The sequence below is a fragment of the Nicotiana tomentosiformis genome, chromosome 4 (genome assembly GCF_000390325.3).
Source record: "Nicotiana tomentosiformis chromosome 4, ASM39032v3, whole genome shotgun sequence".
Taxonomy (NCBI): Eukaryota; Viridiplantae; Streptophyta; class Magnoliopsida; order Solanales; family Solanaceae; genus Nicotiana; species Nicotiana tomentosiformis.
The window spans coordinates 117,793,201-117,812,675 of record NC_090815.1 but is presented as its reverse complement, the minus strand read 5'-3'; the positions used below and the strand labels follow the sequence as shown (position 1 = coordinate 117,812,675).

At 35.7% G+C, this 19,475-nt stretch overlaps 1 protein-coding gene across 4 annotated transcripts; it reads left to right on the top strand.

Annotated features, from left to right (window-relative positions):
* Nucleotides 1-6,833: 6,833 nt before the first annotated feature.
* LOC104114386 (kinesin-like protein KIN-4A) lies at nt 6,834-18,820 on the top strand. Of its 4 annotated transcripts, none has more exons than XM_070200195.1 (26): nt 6,834-7,226; nt 7,950-8,096; nt 8,204-8,353; nt 9,094-9,347; nt 9,881-10,059; nt 10,136-10,260; nt 11,018-11,054; nt 11,935-12,026; nt 12,113-12,220; nt 12,342-12,455; nt 12,771-12,858; nt 13,032-13,144; nt 13,618-13,716; nt 13,809-13,922; nt 14,005-14,121; nt 14,196-14,276; nt 14,518-14,589; nt 15,042-15,135; nt 15,314-15,345; nt 15,444-15,541; nt 15,647-15,745; nt 15,888-16,109; nt 16,735-16,888; nt 17,365-17,511; nt 17,611-17,921; nt 18,391-18,820. In XM_070200195.1, exons 1-25 carry the CDS (start codon nt 7,104-7,106, stop codon nt 17,836-17,838), a joined length of 3,087 nt encoding a protein of 1,028 aa, XP_070056296.1. In that variant the 5' UTR covers nt 6,834-7,103; the 3' UTR covers nt 17,839-17,921; nt 18,391-18,820. The 4 variants fall into 4 exon arrangements, with proteins under 4 accessions (XP_070056296.1, XP_009623113.1, XP_009623111.1 ...); XM_009624818.4 differs by having other exon boundaries at nt 13,017-13,144; nt 15,042-15,120; XM_009624816.4 differs by having other exon boundaries at nt 13,017-13,144.
* The last annotated feature ends 655 nt before the right edge of the window (nt 18,821-19,475 follow it).

The window sequence follows — 19,475 nt, the reverse complement described above, 5'->3', positions numbered from 1 at the left end:
TCACATGATGTTAAATCTTCGGGTTTATACCCTCAAAGTTAGAGTTAAAACCGTTACTTACCTCAACAACGTAAAATCCTACTCCGGGATGCCCTCGTCTCTAGTCTCGGTCTCCAAAAGCTCTGAATCTAACCAAAATCAGAATACTACTGTCAACATGTGCTAAATAATCGAATTCCACAATAAAACTACTAAATATGCCAAAAATTCGAAATCGGCCAAAACCCGGCCCCCGGACCCACATCTCAGAATCAGTCAAAAATGGTAGAATTAGAACCTTCGTCCTCTCCCGAGTCTAACCATATAAAATTTATCAAAATCAGACTATGTTTGGTCCCTCAAATCCCTACCTAAAACTCTCCAAAACTCAAGCCCTAACTCCTTGAAATCATCAATCAAATCCCAAAAATGAAGATGGATTCATGAAATATAACCAAAACCGAGTAGAGAACACTTACCCCAATCCCTATGGTGAAAATCACCTCAAAAATCGCCCAAATCCGAGCTCCCCAACTCAAAATATGACCGAATGAACAAACCCTTATTTTATATAATCTTCTGCCAGCTATTCTGCCTCGTTTCTCATGCCAAACGATCCCAAAATTCGCTTTCTTATGTCTTCAATGGATTCTTTGTAAAGTTCTACTCAAGTTAGACTTTTGAATCACTCAATTTGACCTTATAATGAAGGAGATATGTAGGTTTTAATATTTGCAAATAGTGCAGATTTTTAAATACACCGTCATTGGCAATTTCATAATTAATCTGAAAAATCTAGCAACCTAATTCTTAGTAAAATGACCATAAAATCCTCATACGATGTCCAAATCCGACGATTCTTTTTGTTATGGGTCCGTAATTATGATACGGATCTAATTCTTCAATCAAAAAGGAAACCGGAGCTCATTTTTTTACAATATGATATCATTTATGCTTGAAGAAACGGCGTCGAAACATAAGAAAAACGAGCGCAACACAACCCAAACCTATCCGAAACTTACCCGAGGCCCTCGGGACCTCAATCAATAATTCCAACAAGTCATATATTACTACCTGAACTTAGTCGAATCTCCGGACCACCAAAAACACCAAACCAACCTCGAATTCAAGTTTAAAAACTTCTAAACTTTCAAAATTCGCCAACGACGCCGAAACCTATCAAACCACGTCCAAATGACCTCAAATTTTCACACACGTCACAAATGATACTACGAACCTACTCCAACTTCCGAAATTCCATTCCGACCCCGATACCTAATAATTTTTCACCGCCGACCAAAATCGCCAAATTTTTAACTTTCGCCAATTTAAGCCTAATTCTACCACGGACCTCCAAATTATATTTCGGACACACTTCGAAGTCTAAAATCACTCAACGAAACTAATCGAGTCATAAAAATCCACATCCGAATTCATTTACTCATAAGTCAACTTCCGGTTGACTTTTCTAACTTAACTTTCTAACTAAGAGACTAAGTGTTCATTTCACTCCAAAACTACTACGGACCCAAATCTACCAACTAGATATAACTCAACACAGTTGAACAACACATAAAGAAGCAGAAATGGAAAAAATATGGCTATAACTCTCGGAACGACTGGCCGGGTTGTTACAAAATGCCTTGGGAGTATCGTTCAGCCAGAGATGAAGGGTAGGTCGGAACAACCTAAATCCGAAACTACACGTGCCGGTATATGAGTGATTGAGGGGTAAGTCTCCATGTTAATGTGGTGAGACTTTTTTCCCTTATATGGGATGAGATTGGTGTGTTGAGATGTTTCCCATTAAATGGGATAAGATTATTGCTAGCGAAATGTGATGTGATGTCGACCCACACGACATCGTGGTGAGACGGCTTAGCCGATCGGGCTGAGATCGGACGCCATACCGCGCACATGGTGGTATTGTGAGTGTATGTCTCGGGGTGAAACGGCTTAGCCGGTTGGGCTTAGATCGGACTTCATACTAAAATACGGTGGTGTATCGGTGCTAAAGATCTCCCAACTTAAATTACTGAAACTTACCTTTCCCCTAACTTGACACCTTGATACTGTTTGAGTCTCATATTGATTTCATATTTTATTCTCCGTTTACTGTTACTCGTTCTATTGAGAGGATGTTTAGTTTTACATATTAGTACCATTGCATATATAATAACGTCCCTTTTTGACGGGGGCGCTACATCTTTAATGGATGCAGGTGGTTCCATAGCAGGTGGTATTGATCCGTGATAGCAGCACACCCTCTCCTCAACTGACTTGGTGAGCCCCACTTCATTTCGGGGTCATGTATCTCTTATCCTTTGTACATAGCGTTTTGAGGTATAGCAGGGGCCTTGTTGCTGGCATTGTCAAAATAATATTTAGTTTCTGTTAGAGGCTTTATAGACATAGTGTAGGTTGTATCTGTTTTTGGGAAGGTTAAAACTTAAAATGCTGCAATCGCATAATCTGTTCCACTTCAACTATGATTGTATAATATACTGTTTTGGAGGCTTGTTAATGACGTAACTAATGGAAATGAAATGGTGTTATTTACATGACCTCTTGCTGTCTAATTAATGAAATGTATTCTTCTCTTTATTCATGGGTGAATTGGGTAGACGGCACTGTGTAGGCTTGCTCGACCGGGGTAACTCTGTTGAGCGTCGGTCGCGCTCCCCGAGGTCGGGGTGTGACAAGAATATTCTTGCATATACCTCATATGTACTCCATCCGTTCACTTTTACTTCTCCACTATACTAAAAATATATTTTCACTTTTACTTGTCTACTATACTAAATCAAGAGAAAGACAATCTTTCTTTTCTTGTTTTACCCTTATCATTAATTACCAATTCCTCAAATCATTTTCCAAGAGTTTTGAAAATGCTATCATTATTATTATTATGGATAAAATTGTAAAATATAAACTTTATTTTTTATAAAGGGAGTGTAAAATTAAAAGTAGACAACTAAAAGTAAACGAAGAAAGTATTTTTTTTTGTTCTTATCAATTTCTAATTTATAGGATCTTGTTGGCACATACAAATATTAATGAGCTTCTTTTTATATCAACTTTCCTTGTAAGATTCTTGTTAAAACACCTACGTAATATATTAAGAAACTAATAAATCAGAGGTGAATAAACTGCAGTCTAATGGTTAGGACTTAGGTGTAAAGTTTTAACTAGACCATAGGTTTTGTGTAAAGTTTTAATTCGATCAAAACTCTTTTTTCTCCTTTATCTTGGTTCTTCAAAATCACAGGTCACCTTATCCCCAAAAAATAAAAAAGAAAGAAGAGAACTATCAAAAAACTGATGAAACTTATAAGGGGACCAATTACCAATTAAGAGGAGCCTTTGCTTTGCCTGAGAAGTCTGACTTATAAGTGGAAAGTGGGTTCCAGCTTATTACAGTATAAGGCTAAATATGCCATGTGAGGTAGGAGACCACCAGCTGGCTATGTCTTATTTTTGTGGGTCTCTTTCTCACCCTTTCTCTTTACTCTTCTCTTCTTCCTTCCTCTTATTCTTTGTTGTGCGCAAATCCACGTTAGTGAATTCAGAAAAAATGGAAAAATCATCGTATGTATATATCAAAAAAATTATATATATATATATATATAGCAATAGATTAAGTTAAATCCACTAAAAGCGCCTAAACCAAAAGAAAAAGAAAACACAAAAACAAATGTCACTTTCCAAAGTACTTTGTCTTTCTTCATCACGGGACTTCCTTCAAGTCTCTTCTATCCTTTTGGTAGACTCCAAAAACACTTACCGATATCGTATAATTGATTAGAAACAATTGGCATATTTCAAAGGCATGTGTTTAACTATCCTGAATTGATATCCAACACATTTTCCGCTTCTCTCCTTTTTTCTTGCTTTTCTCTTTAAGTATGTTTACATTTAGTGAAATGAAAAAAGTACCTAAGTGCATCGCATTTACGCTGAATTCGGGGAAGGATCGGAATGTGATATAGACAGCCTAGCGTAATGCGAGTATTAGTGACTGCTTCCACCGTTCGAACCTATAACTTAAGGGTTACAAGAAAATAACCTTACCGTTAATCCAAAGCTCCACTAAATGTAATGAAATAAAAGTAACACAAAAACATTAAACGCATAGACAACTAGACCCTAGCCTTAAAAAAATCTCACTTTATTTTTTGGTTTTATAAACGTATTGATAACAACAACATGTGCATTATATCTCCAAGAGATAATGACCTATCAATATAAAGTCTAAAAATAAATCTACTACGTGTACCCCTAATTATTATGGTGAACAAAGTAGCAGCATGTGTAGAAGCATTTGCTCTAACGTTCCTTTGACGTGGAAAACTCTAACATAGGTGAAATAATGTAAATACTGAGTATACTGTGAGTAATTTTTTTTGATATTCTTTTTTGTATTAATTATACAGTGCTCTTCTTTGTTTGCTTGTATTTTGAATTTCTGGAACCTCTTTCTACCACCATTGGAGCAGTATTAGTTGGGTGGTAGCAGTTCAATTCAATGGCTATTAACAGAATGAGTCCAATCTTCTATTTCTAGTTTATTATAATATTACTAAGCAAGTGCAACTGACCCTTTCTGTCTCCAGTCACTGCGAAAAATATGTATTCCTTTCCTACTAAAAAAATAAGCAAATGGCTTTTTATCCAGTTCAACCTGCTAAAGTCAATTTAAGCTTGTAGTTTAATGAACAATTTGCATTTAAACTACTACTATGAGTTAAATGTTCGTAGGTTGACGATATAACTTTTTAGACCGTTAGATTAAGTACTTGAAATAATAGGTATCTATGTATAGTTAGTAGTTAGCATAAATTGCTAATATAAATTAGGAAATAAAACAAATAATCAGCTGTGACTAGTTAAAGTAAAATGAGGACGTAAAATTTCATTTGACTATTGGTATATATAATGTAGTAAATTCTTTAAACTATTACGGCATAGTGTTTATTTCACAAACCTTTAAAAAAAAAAATTCTACATTTCATTGATTATATAGAGCACCATTTTGAACTTTATTTCTAATATATATGTGTATAAAAAGTATTATTAATATTTAACATATAATTTTTTAACCAATAATATGTAACTTATTATCCTTGAACTTATATGGGTCCACAATAGAATTTTTATGGTAGACATATATACATGTATGTAAAGCATATAGTAATAAAAGAAAATTATAAAATATTAGAAGCCGAACCCACTTGGCATACTCGTGCCAAAGGAAATGAAAACATCATCTACCTAGTAATCGTATATAGGATTCCAAATCACGTGGCCTTGCGCTGTGTTGCACCTTTACCATTTTCTGGGATTTTATTAGAACGCTGTCCTTTCTTTTTAGACGTGATACATACTTGTATATATAGTAAGTATTGGCCATGAAATATTTTTTATTTAAGAAATTAAGGGGAAAAGAAGAAGAAAAAAAGGGGGCAAAAGAGTAAATAGAATAACGACCAAAAGTGGAAGGGACAACTGTTTTTGACGGGAAATCAGTAAGAAGCCGTTGCAACCAAGGGCATTTTCGTAAAGAGTGATTCTTAAGTCTTCTCTTCTGACATGTTAAGCATTGGAAGCCATTACTCCTTCCTTACTAACCGTCTGGGCTTCTGTGTAGTGTGCACTATTTGTAGTGAAGACCAAGACAACTTAAAAAAAAAGAGAGAAACATTAATATTAAATATTAAAAGGTTCAATTTTATTAAAAATATTTATATAGATATCATTTTGCTTTAAAATTATGACTTCATGTCTGTTGAGGGTTGACCTATAATAAGATGCAACTCTCCATATCAAGACAAAATTATAACCTAAAACTGGAGTAATAATCAATTAAATTGCATTGTTAATTGGATCTAGTTTTTTTACCTTAGTTGTGTATATTTTTTAAGTTTTTTATTTGGTGTTCGGTATTCTAATGAAGCACCAATCAATTAATATTTGTACTATTAAAGAGACAATCACGCTTATTAAGAATAAATGAATCTTATGCTTTCTATTACAATCCTTAATACCGTAGTTATTATCTCTATATATAATCTAAACTCAAAATAATTTATTGATATTTATCAACAGTAAGTGTGTATTATTCCTCAGGAAAATGTTATGTAATCTGTATACAATTGTAATATAGATATGCACCCAGATTATTGTAATTGACATGGAGTACTTACTATACGTAAGCTAAAAATAAAATTAAAAAAACAACAAAAAGGGGAAAAAAAAAGGAAATAAAAAGAAGATGTTATGTAAGTGGTAATATATATATCGTTTTACTTAAAGGTTATGACTTCATGTGTTGTAGTAACAATATAATAACAAATATATTGTCAGATTAAATTGTTTGTTGACATATAATAAGAGGTAACTCTCACAAAATCATAACCTTAGATTAGAGTAATAATCAATTAAATCACATTGATAGTCAGAGTAGTTTGTTACATTAGTTGCCTATATATTTTTTTAATTTTTTATTTGGTGTTCGATATGCAAATGGAGCACCAATCAATTTATATTTGTAGCATTAAAGGGGAAAACATTCTGATTATGGGTAAATGAATCTTATACTTTCCATCACAGTCCTAAATGATTATTATCTGTGTGTTATTAGTTATTACTTGGCATAATGTTGTAATCTGTTACAACTGAAAATTTTACATTGTTGTAATTGGTATGGGGTACTTACTATAGTTAAGCTAAAAATAAAAAAAGAGGGGGAAAAAAGAAAAAAGGAAATAGAAAGAAGATGTTATGTAAGTGGTAGTTGTCATAGTTGTTACACTACTAACACACATATACAACCACTGTCACAATCTCCATCTTCTGAAATACTCCTCCTATACCATACACCCCCTTTCACTTCTCTATTCCCTCAACTACCCTTTTCTCAATCTTCTTACATTTTTTTTTTTTCTGAGTGTGAATAACTAGCTTTCTTTGTTCCTCACCGACTCTATTAGCTGCTGTTGTTGCATCACTTTCTGGTTCCTTAATACTTCCTTTCCAATTCCGTGAAAAAACAATCTTCTCTTCTTCTAACTGTTTTTCCCACTTTCATTTCTTTTCACTGTATTATTTTTCTTGAGAATTTTCTTATGGAAGCTGCTACTGGGGAAGATTGTTGTGTTAAAGTGGCAGTTCATATTAGGCCACTCATTGGAGATGAGAAACTTCAGGGTTGTAAAGATTGTGTCTCTGTCGTCCCTAACAAGCCTCAGGTACTCTAATGTGATTCTTCGATTCAGCATTTTTGCACTGAATTGGAGCTTTTTTGGAGATCTGGATCTTATTGTGATAATAGCTTAATTGCCTTTTATGGACCTTATGGATTCTGCATGTTTTAGTTTAAGCCAAGTGTTTGTGTAATCGGAGTTTTTACTCTGATAGTTTGTGGCAAAAATGGTGAAGAATCTAACATTCTATCTGCCTGATTGAAGAATGCTAATCCGATTTCCTTTGATTTTTTTCTTCTTAATACATTTTGGGTGGGGTGAGGAGAGAGAAGGTGAAAAGGACTTGACTCTAAAGATTTAATTTTTGTTTGATTGTTTCAAAGTGTGGCTCTAAATTGGGGAAAATGAACTTCTTTTGGTGCTATCAGGAGTTCATACATGGACTAAAATCCTATTTTCCTAACTTTTTTTTTTGCTTCATTTAGATCTGCAATTGACTTTTCTTCTTGAGTTTTGTAGTTTTGTATAGCAACTGCAAGACAACTCACCTGGGTAAAGATTAAGGCTTTCCAAAAGAATCATGCATGTGAACTAATTCCCTTATGTCACTATTCTTGTTTATGTGAAAAGCCTAAACTACTTGGACTGCGTTCTTTCTCCATATTGATAATTAATAATTACCACTTTTCAGTCTCTTTTATCCTAATTAATTTAATAGGCTGCTGCTTTCTAATGACTTTCACTTCTGATAATTGGTTGGGCTTGCAGGTGCAAATTGGAACACATTCCTTTACTTTTGATCATGTTTATGGGAGCACTGCTTCTCCCTCAGCTTCCATGTATGAGGAGTGTGTGGCTCCTCTTGTGGATGGTTTGTTCCAAGGTTATAATGCCACCGTTCTTGCTTACGGCCAGGTAAATCATTTTGGTATACTAGAAGTGTGGGTTTGTAATAGAAGCTATAGTTAAATTCAGGCATTTTTTCCCCATATTCTTTCAATTTACATTTCAATGCAATGCAGACAGGTTCGGGGAAAACATACACCATGGGCACCGGTTTCAAAGATGGTTTCCAAACTGGACTAATTCCCCAAGTCATGAACTCTTTGTTCAACAAGGTTGAGGCTTTGAAGCATCAGGCAGAATTCCAGTTGCATGTGTCTTTCATCGAGGTTTAGTGACTCATTTCTTTCCTCTGTTTTATTTTAATTTCACTGAAATCTTCACCTACGCATGCCCTTAAAAAATTTCCTGTGAATTCATTTTCATTTTGTTGATGCATTAAGCATTTCATTTACTGGCGAGTATTTGTTCGTGCAAATTGCTATTGAAACCAAAGCATCCTCAGTATTCTAGTAGATAGCTCTTATGTTCCCTAAACTGCTTCGCATATTTCTTTTGGTGTAATTGAGATCACTTAAGAACTAATTGATAAGGAAGCTGAGGGACTTTGTTAATTGAGCACATAGTCTTCTATTAGAATTTAGCCATAGTAGGATTATACTTCCATGATGGACTCAAAGTGTACATCAAGTCCAAATTCATGCTGCATTTACTATAATGTATCCTTGGTTGAGATAGATGGATGAAATAACATGGTGGCAACTCGGCACAGGATCGACTTTGCTCATGGATTATGCATTTTCCCGACTTCTTTTAGTTAGATGATATTGGATTGTGTTAATTGTTCAAATATGTAGTTTCGTCAATGCAGCATCATACAATAGTCTGCTTTCAATTCTCTTTACTTGGAACCCAGAGACTGATCAAACATTATTTCTAGATGCTAACTTTTTTCTCTTTATCATCTTGTTCTTTGTATAGACCGGATATATTTTTTATTTGAGTGATGTTACGCATGCTTTGTGATAGTAATTATGCAGCATTTTTACTAAGATAATTCTTTTTCCAGATACACAAAGAAGAAGTACGAGATTTGCTGGATGCTATTTCTGTTAACAGATCAGAGACAACAAATGGACACAATGGAAAAGTTGCTATTCCTGGGAAACCCCCAATACAAATTCGTGAATCTTCAAATGGTGTTATTACATTGGCAGGATCCACCGAACGCAGTGTGAAAACACTCAAAGAAATGGCCGATTGCCTGGAACAAGGATCTCTTAGCAGGGCCACAGGCAGTACAAACATGAATAACCAATCAAGGTTGGAACCTAGTTAATTGTATAGTGTACTCTCTCCTCCTTACTTATTTTGGTCTGAAACATGGTATACTCTCGCATGAAACTCCTAAATTTAAAAAGAAAAAAACTGACAATAATTTTTTTTTTAATTTTCTTTCTTTGGGGGTTGGGTGGAAGTGGCGTTGAACTTTTGTGCATATAAATGATGATATGAGTTGAGCTTAAATGAAGAAGTGAGAATTTATGTAGCCGACCCCAACTTGTTTGGGACTGAGGCGTAGTTATAATGTTCCGATAATTTACGAATGAACTTGCTTCTTTGTTAAGAAAGAAATTATTTCAACGAGCAAGATTTTGACACATGAATTTATTAACACGAATGTAAGAATACGAGCAAACTAATAGCGAGAGTTCTTAAATCCAGCTTTTGTTGCTTGTATCCTGATGGACCGAGTATTGACTCGTGAAAGATGCGTTTTTTCTGTTAAATTATTTGTAAATATTTACACTTATACAATAAGCTGCTTTATCCCCTTTTTGTTTTCACTTTTTCAGTCGCTCTCATGCCATATTCACCATTACAGTGGAGCAGATGCGCAAGACTGGTTCTAATGACGGCCATAGCAATGAATGCATGACTGAAGAATATCTTTGTGCCAAGCTGCATTTGGTAGATCTTGCTGGTTCAGAGCGAGCAAAACGAACTGGATCAAACGGTCTCCGTTTTAAAGAAGGTTCTTGTTTTAACATTCTTGCTGTCTTTGAAAGTGTCCCTTGCATGGCGATTATTGACCGAATTGTCCATCACAGGAGTTCACATTAATAAGGGCCTTCTTGCACTTGGAAATGTTATTAGTGCACTTGGGGATGAGAAAAAGCGGAAAGAAGGTGTGCATGTTCCTTATCGAGACAGTAAACTCACTCGGCTATTGCAGGTTTGACATGGTTCCATGTTTTAGGTTATTCCAATATTTCATTAAATCGTTGAAATAATAAACACAAGGAAGAACCAGATCTAAGAAATGGGAAAAACATTTCATATTTCTGTCTGAGTATCTCCTCATTTGTGTACTGTATGATGGAGCTCTGAATGAACGAGTGTGAAGAGAACTCATTTGATCAAAATAATCCAAAGCAGCTCTTGTTTGTTTTTCTCAACAAAATCAGCTCTTGGTTCATTTGATCAAATGAGTTCTCTTTACACCTGTTTGTTCTTAAGATGTCATTGACATCAGGGGAACCTCTTGCTTCCCAATTTGTCAGTAGTTATGATGCAATCTTGATAATAAAATGTTTCCTGAATGTCTTTCCAACATCCAATCTGAATAAGTCCAACCTTTTTCTTGTCATCAGACTTCTATATCGAAATGTTCCCTGAAATCCTTGATACTCTTTATTATAATAGTAAAACATCAGCTAACCTTAGTAATAAGTTTTCTCACTGGAGAATTTATCACATAGAAGTATAAGTCATCTCGGTGGAGAGGAATTAAATTGGAAAATGAATACTGCGAAAATTGTGGACTGAGTTTGGCAATAATACAATATTAGGGTGGCTTTGGTATTTTAGATTTTGATAATATCATCATCTTTTAAAGTTGCTTTGTTTTGTTTCTCCCTTGTTGATTTTCTAGTCTGTTTATTTAGTTATTTGTTGATCTTTTTTAATGAAATGTTTTTGGCAAATGACAGGATTCACTTGGTGGTAACAGTCGGACTGTCATGATTGGTAATTCCAGTTTAACCCCTTATTTGTTCTAGTTTGAATGGATTTTGAATGAAGAACCTATTATGTGTCTCAGTTTTGCTGAACTTTTCTACACTTAAGTCTTGCCAAAGAAAGCATTGTGACCTTGACTTAGTGATATTAACTATATTCTTTCTTCCGTACCTAGAATAAACCATGCTAAACTACCAAATGCACAAGTGTACAGATTTTTCTAGTAGGCAGTTTGTCACTCTCGAAATGAACGCTGTAGTTGTTTTCTTTGATCAAGAATGAACGTCAGTGTTAGCATTTAAGCAGAAGTTCATTACACTAAATTGTTTCTGTTCACTAAATAAAGAAGCGGCTCTTTGGAGATTTTTTACCTTGGAGACGACAAAGCTTGCATTTTCTAATGACTTGCACAAGCTTGGTTTCTCTTTAGATTTAGGTGAAAGCCTCTTCTTTATTCTTCTAGGTAAATCATGATATTGAACACAGGCCTCGACATCAGTTTAGCTTTTATCCAAATTGGTTGTTTTATTCCCCTGTCATTGCTTTCAAGCCTGTTAGCTGTGGGTGATATGTGTATGGTTACAATAAGGAAGTCAAAGTCATGTTCGTTTGGCACACCTCGTGAGATGTTTCTATCTGGCACATGACGACACAATTTTTATGAAGATATATTACCTTATCAAGTTAAAAGGAGAAAAAAAATCTAAGGAAATAAAAGTGGTCTTTGGAAGAGTGAACTAAAGCTTATCTAAGCTAACAATAAGTTATTTAATTAGAGCTGTTATCGTTCTTTCTTGTCGGCCTTTGAGATGTTTCCATGTCTTGTCCTGCGACAAGCAGATTCTTTCTGTATTCTTCTTGCTTACGGTCTGGTTTATGTATTTTCCAGCATGCATTAGTCCTGCTGATATAAATGCTGAAGAAACTCTCAACACTCTTAAATATGCAAACCGGGCTCGTAATATTCAGAACAAGCCAGTTGTAAGTCTAGTGACAAAACTTATTTCATGTATCTTATCATTTCTGGATCAAAAATCTCAAGTAGTTTTTCCTTAAACGATGTCCAGATCAATCGAGATCCTGTATCTAGTGAGATGCTGAAGATGCGGCAACAACTAGAGTATTTGCAGGCAGAACTCTGTGCCCGTGGGGGAGGTGCTTCCTCTGAAATTCAGGTAAACTTGTTGTTGTTCTCCGTGTGTAGATGTCAGCAGACTACCTTTTTAAATATTAAATAAAGCTCTGGTCATCTTCAGTCTTCACCAAAATGACAAAGGAGATTTCAATTTGAAATAGGTACTCAAGGATAGGATTTCATGGCTTGAAGCTAGTAATGAGGAGCTAAGCAGAGAACTGCATGAGTACCGCAGAAGAGGCTCTGGCACTGAACAATGTGGAACTGAAGTGAAGGTATTGAGCTCCCCTCACTTATAGAAGCCATTTTAAGAAAGAGGAATTATCATGCCCCCAGGCTTCGGTCTAGTGGTAAGAGTGCCAGCTTGTGATGTGTGGGTTAGACGCACGTCACGGGTTCGAACACTGCCACAGGCAAAATTCTGGCAATTGGTATTTAAGTGGAGAAGGATAGAGGGGTGGGCCCATTATCCAATGAGTTTTGAACCGTGCGTCACTGGTCCCCGAGGATTTCCCGGTCATAAAAAAAGAAAAAGAAGTGGAACTCTCATCCAACTTAGTTGCCTAACAAATTCTTCATGTCGATTGCAGGCTAATGGTGTCTTTTCAGTAAAAAGCGAAGGGCTCAAAAGGGGCTTGCAAAGTATAGAATCATCTGACTATCCAATGAGTGAAAATGGTATGCCACACTCAACTTTTGGTACTAGACAATGAGGTCTATATTCTGATGACTATGTTTGGGACTGAGATGTTCTCAGGAAGAAAGCCATTTTCATTGTCTCAAGAATTTAAAATCTAAATGTTTTTAAGTGGTTCAGTATTCTTATTTGGAACCAGCCTCTGTACTGCCAGGTGATTCAGGAGATATGGATGAAGAAGCAGCAAAGGAGTGGGAACATACCCTCCTGCAAGACACAATGGACAAAGAATTGAATGAGTTAAATAGGCGCTTAGAGCAGAAAGAGGTGAGGCAGACTCTTGATTGCATCTGGACTTACCATGCAGGGATAACAAAATAGATGTTCTTAACACTAAATCAATTTGATATTGTTTAAAATTGTCTGTTCCTGTGCATACGGTTTTGGGGGGATTAACCTATTAAAGAGATGTGCTAGTATTCATTAAAGAAGGGAGGCTACTAGAGATTCCACGTCCTTTGCTTGCCTTTTCACATTTGCACTAATAGCGACTTCAAACTTCTAATATTAATGGTTTGTCTTTTGCTGTAGTAAATTCATATGTGGATGTTTCTTCTTTTGTACGCTTTGCAGTTAATTGTGAATATAGTTATTCATTAAAAATATTAATTGCGAATATAGAATTTGAAATGGGATAGCGCTCTTGGTTGTGCAGTTCTCTTAGATGGTATGGTTGCTCGTTTTCCTATCATTGATGCATGTGGTGATTTGACATATATATCTGTGTAACAATAATTCAGTCTGAAATGAAACTTTATGGAGGCTTGGACACCATGGCGCTGAAGCAACATTTTGGAAAGAAACTTTTGGAACTTGAAGAGGAGAAAAGAGCGGTGAAGGTAATAGAAAAGCAATGAAAATGTGATCACACGTTGTCATTTTGAGCTTGTCAAACTGATGTTCCCTTTTTTCAACTGACCTGTTGATGCAGCAAGAGAGAGATAGATTATTAGCTGAGGTTGAAAACCTTGCAGCCAACAATGATGGACAAGCACTAAAATTGCAAGACACGCATTCCCAGAAACTAAAGTCCCTTGAAGCACAGGTTTGCCCAATTGTACCATGTTCATTGTATAGCCATGAGTGTCATGCTTAACTCTAATATCTTAAACATTTTTGCTGACCAGATACAAGATCTTAAGAAAAAACAAGAGAACCAGGTTCAGCTTTTAAAGCAAAAACAGAAGAGTGATGACGCAGCAAAGCGCTTGCAAGATGAAATACAATCAATCAAGGCACAAAAGGTTGGTTTACATTTCTCGTTTGCTTAACACCCTTTCTACCACTTAGATGCAACTTATATTCTTTCCTTTTATAGGTACAATTGCAGCATAAAATTAAACAAGAGGCTGAACAATTTCGTCAATGGAAGGCATCTCGGGAGAAAGAGTTAATGCAGGTAGTTTGCTGCTATTACTTTTTCCCCGTACGTTCTTCGTCTTGTAACATGTTGGGGGGTCATTATTTGAAAGGGATGATTGTTCTGCTATTTCAGTACTATAAATGTTTTCATAAGAGTATTATATTCATGCATTACTGATGAGGCAAATGCAATTCATTGTGGTTGAAATTCTACTTTATTTTGTTAACCAACAATATTTTCCTTGGACCTTATCAAAAAGATTTTCCTTGAAATGCAGTTAAGGAAGGAAGGGAGAAGGAATGAGTATGAGAGACATAAATTGCAAGCCTTAAATCAGCGACAAAAGATGGTGAGCATTTTACTTTCCTTTTTGTCTTTGCATTCTCTTTCATTCTTCTACAGCAGTTTTAATCTGTTGGCCAAAGTCTAATTTAAAAATCTTCAATTGTACTTCATGAAATGGATATGTGTAAGTGGCAATTTTTGTTATCCTTTACGTAAAAATTCAGCCACTTGAACGTCTATCTGTACCAGAGGAGATGACAGCCTTTTTCTTAAGAACTTTACTTCGATCACTGATTCCTGAAGATCTAGCTCAAGTATAATGCAAGATATATTAAAGAGAAAAGTGGTACCTTCCCTGCCATATTGTGACTATTGTACATTTGACAGTGTTGATTTAGTAGTGGGTAACATAAGTTGGTGGCTTTACTAGAATAATATGGACAAGAGTCAAGCTCGTGTAAGGGGGTGATCACAGTCAATATCTGAATTGTATATGACATCATGGATTTATTTCAGGTTCTTCAAAGAAAGACAGAGGAGGCTGCAATGGCAACCAAGAGACTGAAAGAATTGCTAGAAGCGCGTAAATCTTCAGGTCGTGATAACTCAGGTTTGCACTACATTTAGCTTTTATCTGATGCCTTTGTTGTGGATTACTGGTGCATTTCTGTTTCTATTTATAATATAGGGTATCAAGAATTTTGCTCTCATATAAAGTTCCATTGAAATTCTACTAATTTCTGAACTTTTAACTGTTCATCTTTACATATGTTCTGTTTAACATGCAGTTACTAGCAATGGCCACATAGCAAATGGACAGGTACTTATCTTGCTCTCTTTTGGACTCTAATAGTCTAATGGATTTTGTTTCTGTGCCTGTTTGATCAAAGAATTTAGTCAAGTATCTTTTGCATTCAGAGCAATGAGAAGTCATTGCAACGTTGGCTTGATCATGAGCTTGAAGTGATGGTGAATGTTCATGAAGTTCGTCACGAGTATGAGAAGCAAAGTCAAGTGTATGTAATAAACTTTAGTTTACCTAATGAAATCTTCTCTTAATTTGTACACACTCAACAATTCTTGTTCTTTGCATTTCTTAAAATTGATTCTTTTCATCTCAGACGAGCTGCACTGGGTGAAGAGCTAGCAGTGTTGAGACAAGTTGATGAATTTGCCTCAAAAGGACTGAGTCCTCCAAGGGGTAAAAATGGTTTCTCTAGGTGCGTATACTAAACTCATCTTATCTTTCAGCCAATAGTGGATTCCGTAATTCTCCAAAATGCAGCTGGAAGAGCATTAACTACATTAAACTACTAAAGCAAGTTCGGGGTAATGGATTTCTATTCATGGTTATCTGTTCAGGGCATCTTCAATGTCGCCAAATGCTAGAATGGCACGAATTGCTTCCCTTGAGAATATGTTAAGCATTTCATCCAATTCTCTAGTTGCCATGGCTTCACAACTTTCAGAAGCAGAAGAACGAGAGCGTGCCTTTAGCAATCGGGGACGTTGGAACCAGCTCCGCTCAATGGGGGATGCAAAAAGTCTACTCCAATATATGTTCAATTCTCTTGCTGACGCAAGGTATCTACTGATGTGTTTTGTATCTTGTGTAGTATGAATTGTTATTATCTGAAGCTTTATAAGTAGAAATAACTAGAATCTTTATGCTCTGTATTCAAGAAGGAATTGCGAAAGGAAATAGAGAAACTGAAGGTCTACTGCAACTAAAACTATCTGAAACACTAGATAGGTCTTTTGAGCGTAGCAGTGGAATGTGGATTAGGAGCATACTGCTTAGGTCCAGTAGTGAGAGTTTTCAACCCAAAAAGATTTTGTATCTTGGTAAGCTAGGGACGTCAAAAGGTAATGAAAGTGAGTTCCAAAAGGGTAAGCAGGTCTTGTCTTTACTTTAGAAAGTACATTTGGTCTCCATATGTTTACACAAGTGTAAAATTCCACATCATCCCAGTCAAAAGAGTTCCACCGAAAAAAAAAAAGGAAAGAAAAAAAGAAGGAAGACAGAACCTTGGAAGATTTCCTTAGGAATGAGTGCATACCCCAAAGTGCATATGAATTCTGGATGATTACTGACATGACGTCCAGCTATTAACTAAAAACAAAATTTGTAGAAGCAACATCTCATTTAGTTCTATTTTGCGGCAGCCCGCTGGATTTTTTTTGCTTTAACTCTCATTATGTCATCCAGATGCCAACTTTGGGAGAAGGAGCTTGAGACCAAGGAAATGAAAGAGCAGATGAAAGAACTCATTGGTCTATTACGGCAGAGTGAAATTAGGAGAAAGGAAGTTGAAAAGGAGCTTAAGCAAGCTGTTCAAGATGCATTGGCTTCCCCAGCTTCGGTAGGATTTTACTTTCTTTAGTCCCAGATTATATATCAAGTGTTTTAGATCTTATTTTAAGGGAAGCATGCAAGGCTTTTAGATAGTACTCCCTCCGTTTCAATTTATGTGAACCTATTTCCTTTTTAGTCCGTGCCAAAAAGAATGATCTCTTTCCTTATTTGGAAACAATTTACCTTTATGCAATGATTTATAGCCACACAAAATATATGTGCCTCATTTTATACCATAAGTTCAAAAGTCTTCTCTCTTTTCTTAAACTCCGTGCCCAGTCAAATGAGTTCACATAAATTGAAACGGAGGGAGTAATATTTTTTGAGTTTTGAAAGAAATGCCTGATTGAGTCTTTCTGCGTGCTATATGGTTAAGTGCATCATGTTTATGCATACTGTTGAACTGTAGTTACAAGATCAGAATGGATTACATTCTTATGTTTTACATTTTCCCTATACTGATGATGTTGCCATGAGAAACAGGTTATCTCTAACAAGCAATTTGTTGATGAGATGAGCGGTCCACCATCTCCAATCCCTGTACCAGCACAAAAACAGCTCAAATATTCAGCTGGCATTGCTAATGCGTCAATCAGAGAGGCAGCAGCCTTTATAGATCAAACACGAAAGGTTGTTCTAATGTTTTTTTTCCCTACCTCTTTGACAGTTGCCAAACTCAAGTTTATCATTATTAACTAAAATGGCTGATAATAAGCTCTAATTATGCAGATGGTGCCACTAGGGCAATTGTCGATGAAGAAATTAACAGTAGCAGGACAAGGTGGGAAGCTGTGGAGGTGGAAGAGAAGTCATCACCAGTGGTTATTACAGTTCAAATGGAAGTGGCAAAAACCTTGGAAACTCTCTGAGTGGATTAGACACAGTGATGAAACAATTATGAGGTCACGGCCCCGTACCCAGGCTCTGCCAGATATTATGTGCAGAAACGGTCACTAGCTTATTCATGCCAACTGTATATTCTATTCTGATCTCTTTTGACCCCTACACTTGGTACAGGGAGAAGCTGGAAATAAGTGCTGGTAAGTTCTATTTTGTTAATTATACTGTGATTCGTCTCTTCTTTTCTGGGATCTTAACTGCCTTTGCCTCCATAAAATTGATAAATGAACACTTTTTTGACTGATTTCACATGGTTCCATATTGTGGTAATGGAAGCATGTCATCCTCGTTATGGACAAAAAACAATTTATTCAAGGAATAAATTACAGTAGGAGTGTCCGACGCTTGGCCACACTTATGCTTAACTAGGATAACTAACATTGCAACATAAACAGTGAATTATGAGCTATATTATGGTTTATTAAGAAGCATAAAATTCTGTCGTTTCTTACTTGAAGGGAAAATGTAAAAAACGAGAAGCATTGACATAAATGGTCAAATTGCCTAGTCATAGACGCACTTCACTGTGCTATATCTATTGAGCCTTTATCTATTTATTAGGTAGTAACTTATTTTCAAGAACATGGGTTAATGCCATTTGCAATACAGGTATTATACGTGCAGGTTGCAGTTCAAGTGGTCGAGCGGTGGAGGGGATTTTGGTATTGGGGTGTTCTTAAAGGAGTGGTTTTAGTTGGAGTTGCTAGATCTTTGAATTTTTGAACTGTGGTTATTCATCAGCAGCATCTTGTGGATATGTTGAAGCTACATTAGGATTGCCTCAGTAATTGCTGAACAATACTTAGAAAGTGGATGGTGAAGTTGCCAGTAGATTTTAGTTATAGGAGATTTGTGTATACATTTTGGCAAATAACATAAACTTGAAGGAATTCCTCCGTCAGGTCACAGAAGCATGTCAAAAGATCCTATTGTTTGAATTTGTTTTGGTCATTCTTGATAAATTTGTGTAATGTACATTGTGTGTAAACACAACATTGATTTTGTTTAAAGTATAATGAAATATGCAGCATTTCCTATAGCAGCTGGAACTTTTTCTTTTTGTCCATTTTGTCCATGCGGTAGTGGAATTATGTATGGCCTTGCGTAGGATTTGTAAAGAACACTTGATATTTAGGAGACTAATTTTTTACCGTTCTATTTGTTATAAATAGAATTGTATTAAAAGTGAAATCTCTATATTTAGAGAGATTTTAGGGTTTGTTACTGAGGGGCCGAGTCACTTTTTCCTATAAACAGAGAAGTTTTATGCCATTGTAATTCATCCCAAATCAATAAGAGTTCTCTCTGTTATCACGAGACTCTAACCAATTGAATAGAAGCTTTGAGATTGAGCATAATGATTGTCAATTATTCCATGAACTTCATTTATTTTTTATTTTTTACTCTAATAGAGTTTGTAAGTAATTATAACCTCCCGAAGTGGTAAAATTTAAATGTCTTGCCATGATCAAATTCATTTATGATTATGAGCACAAGAAGTGGAAACTCGTCCCATTGAATTTGCTTCATTCTCGTTCCCTTAAGAGAATGTGGTAGCAATATGTAATAAGTCTGAAAGAGACAAAATTATTACCGTGAAAGTATCAATGAATGTGGACGTGGCAATAGACGAAATTATAATCGTCATCATTGTGGTAATGAGAATAATAAGGATTCTCAAAATAATCCTTCAC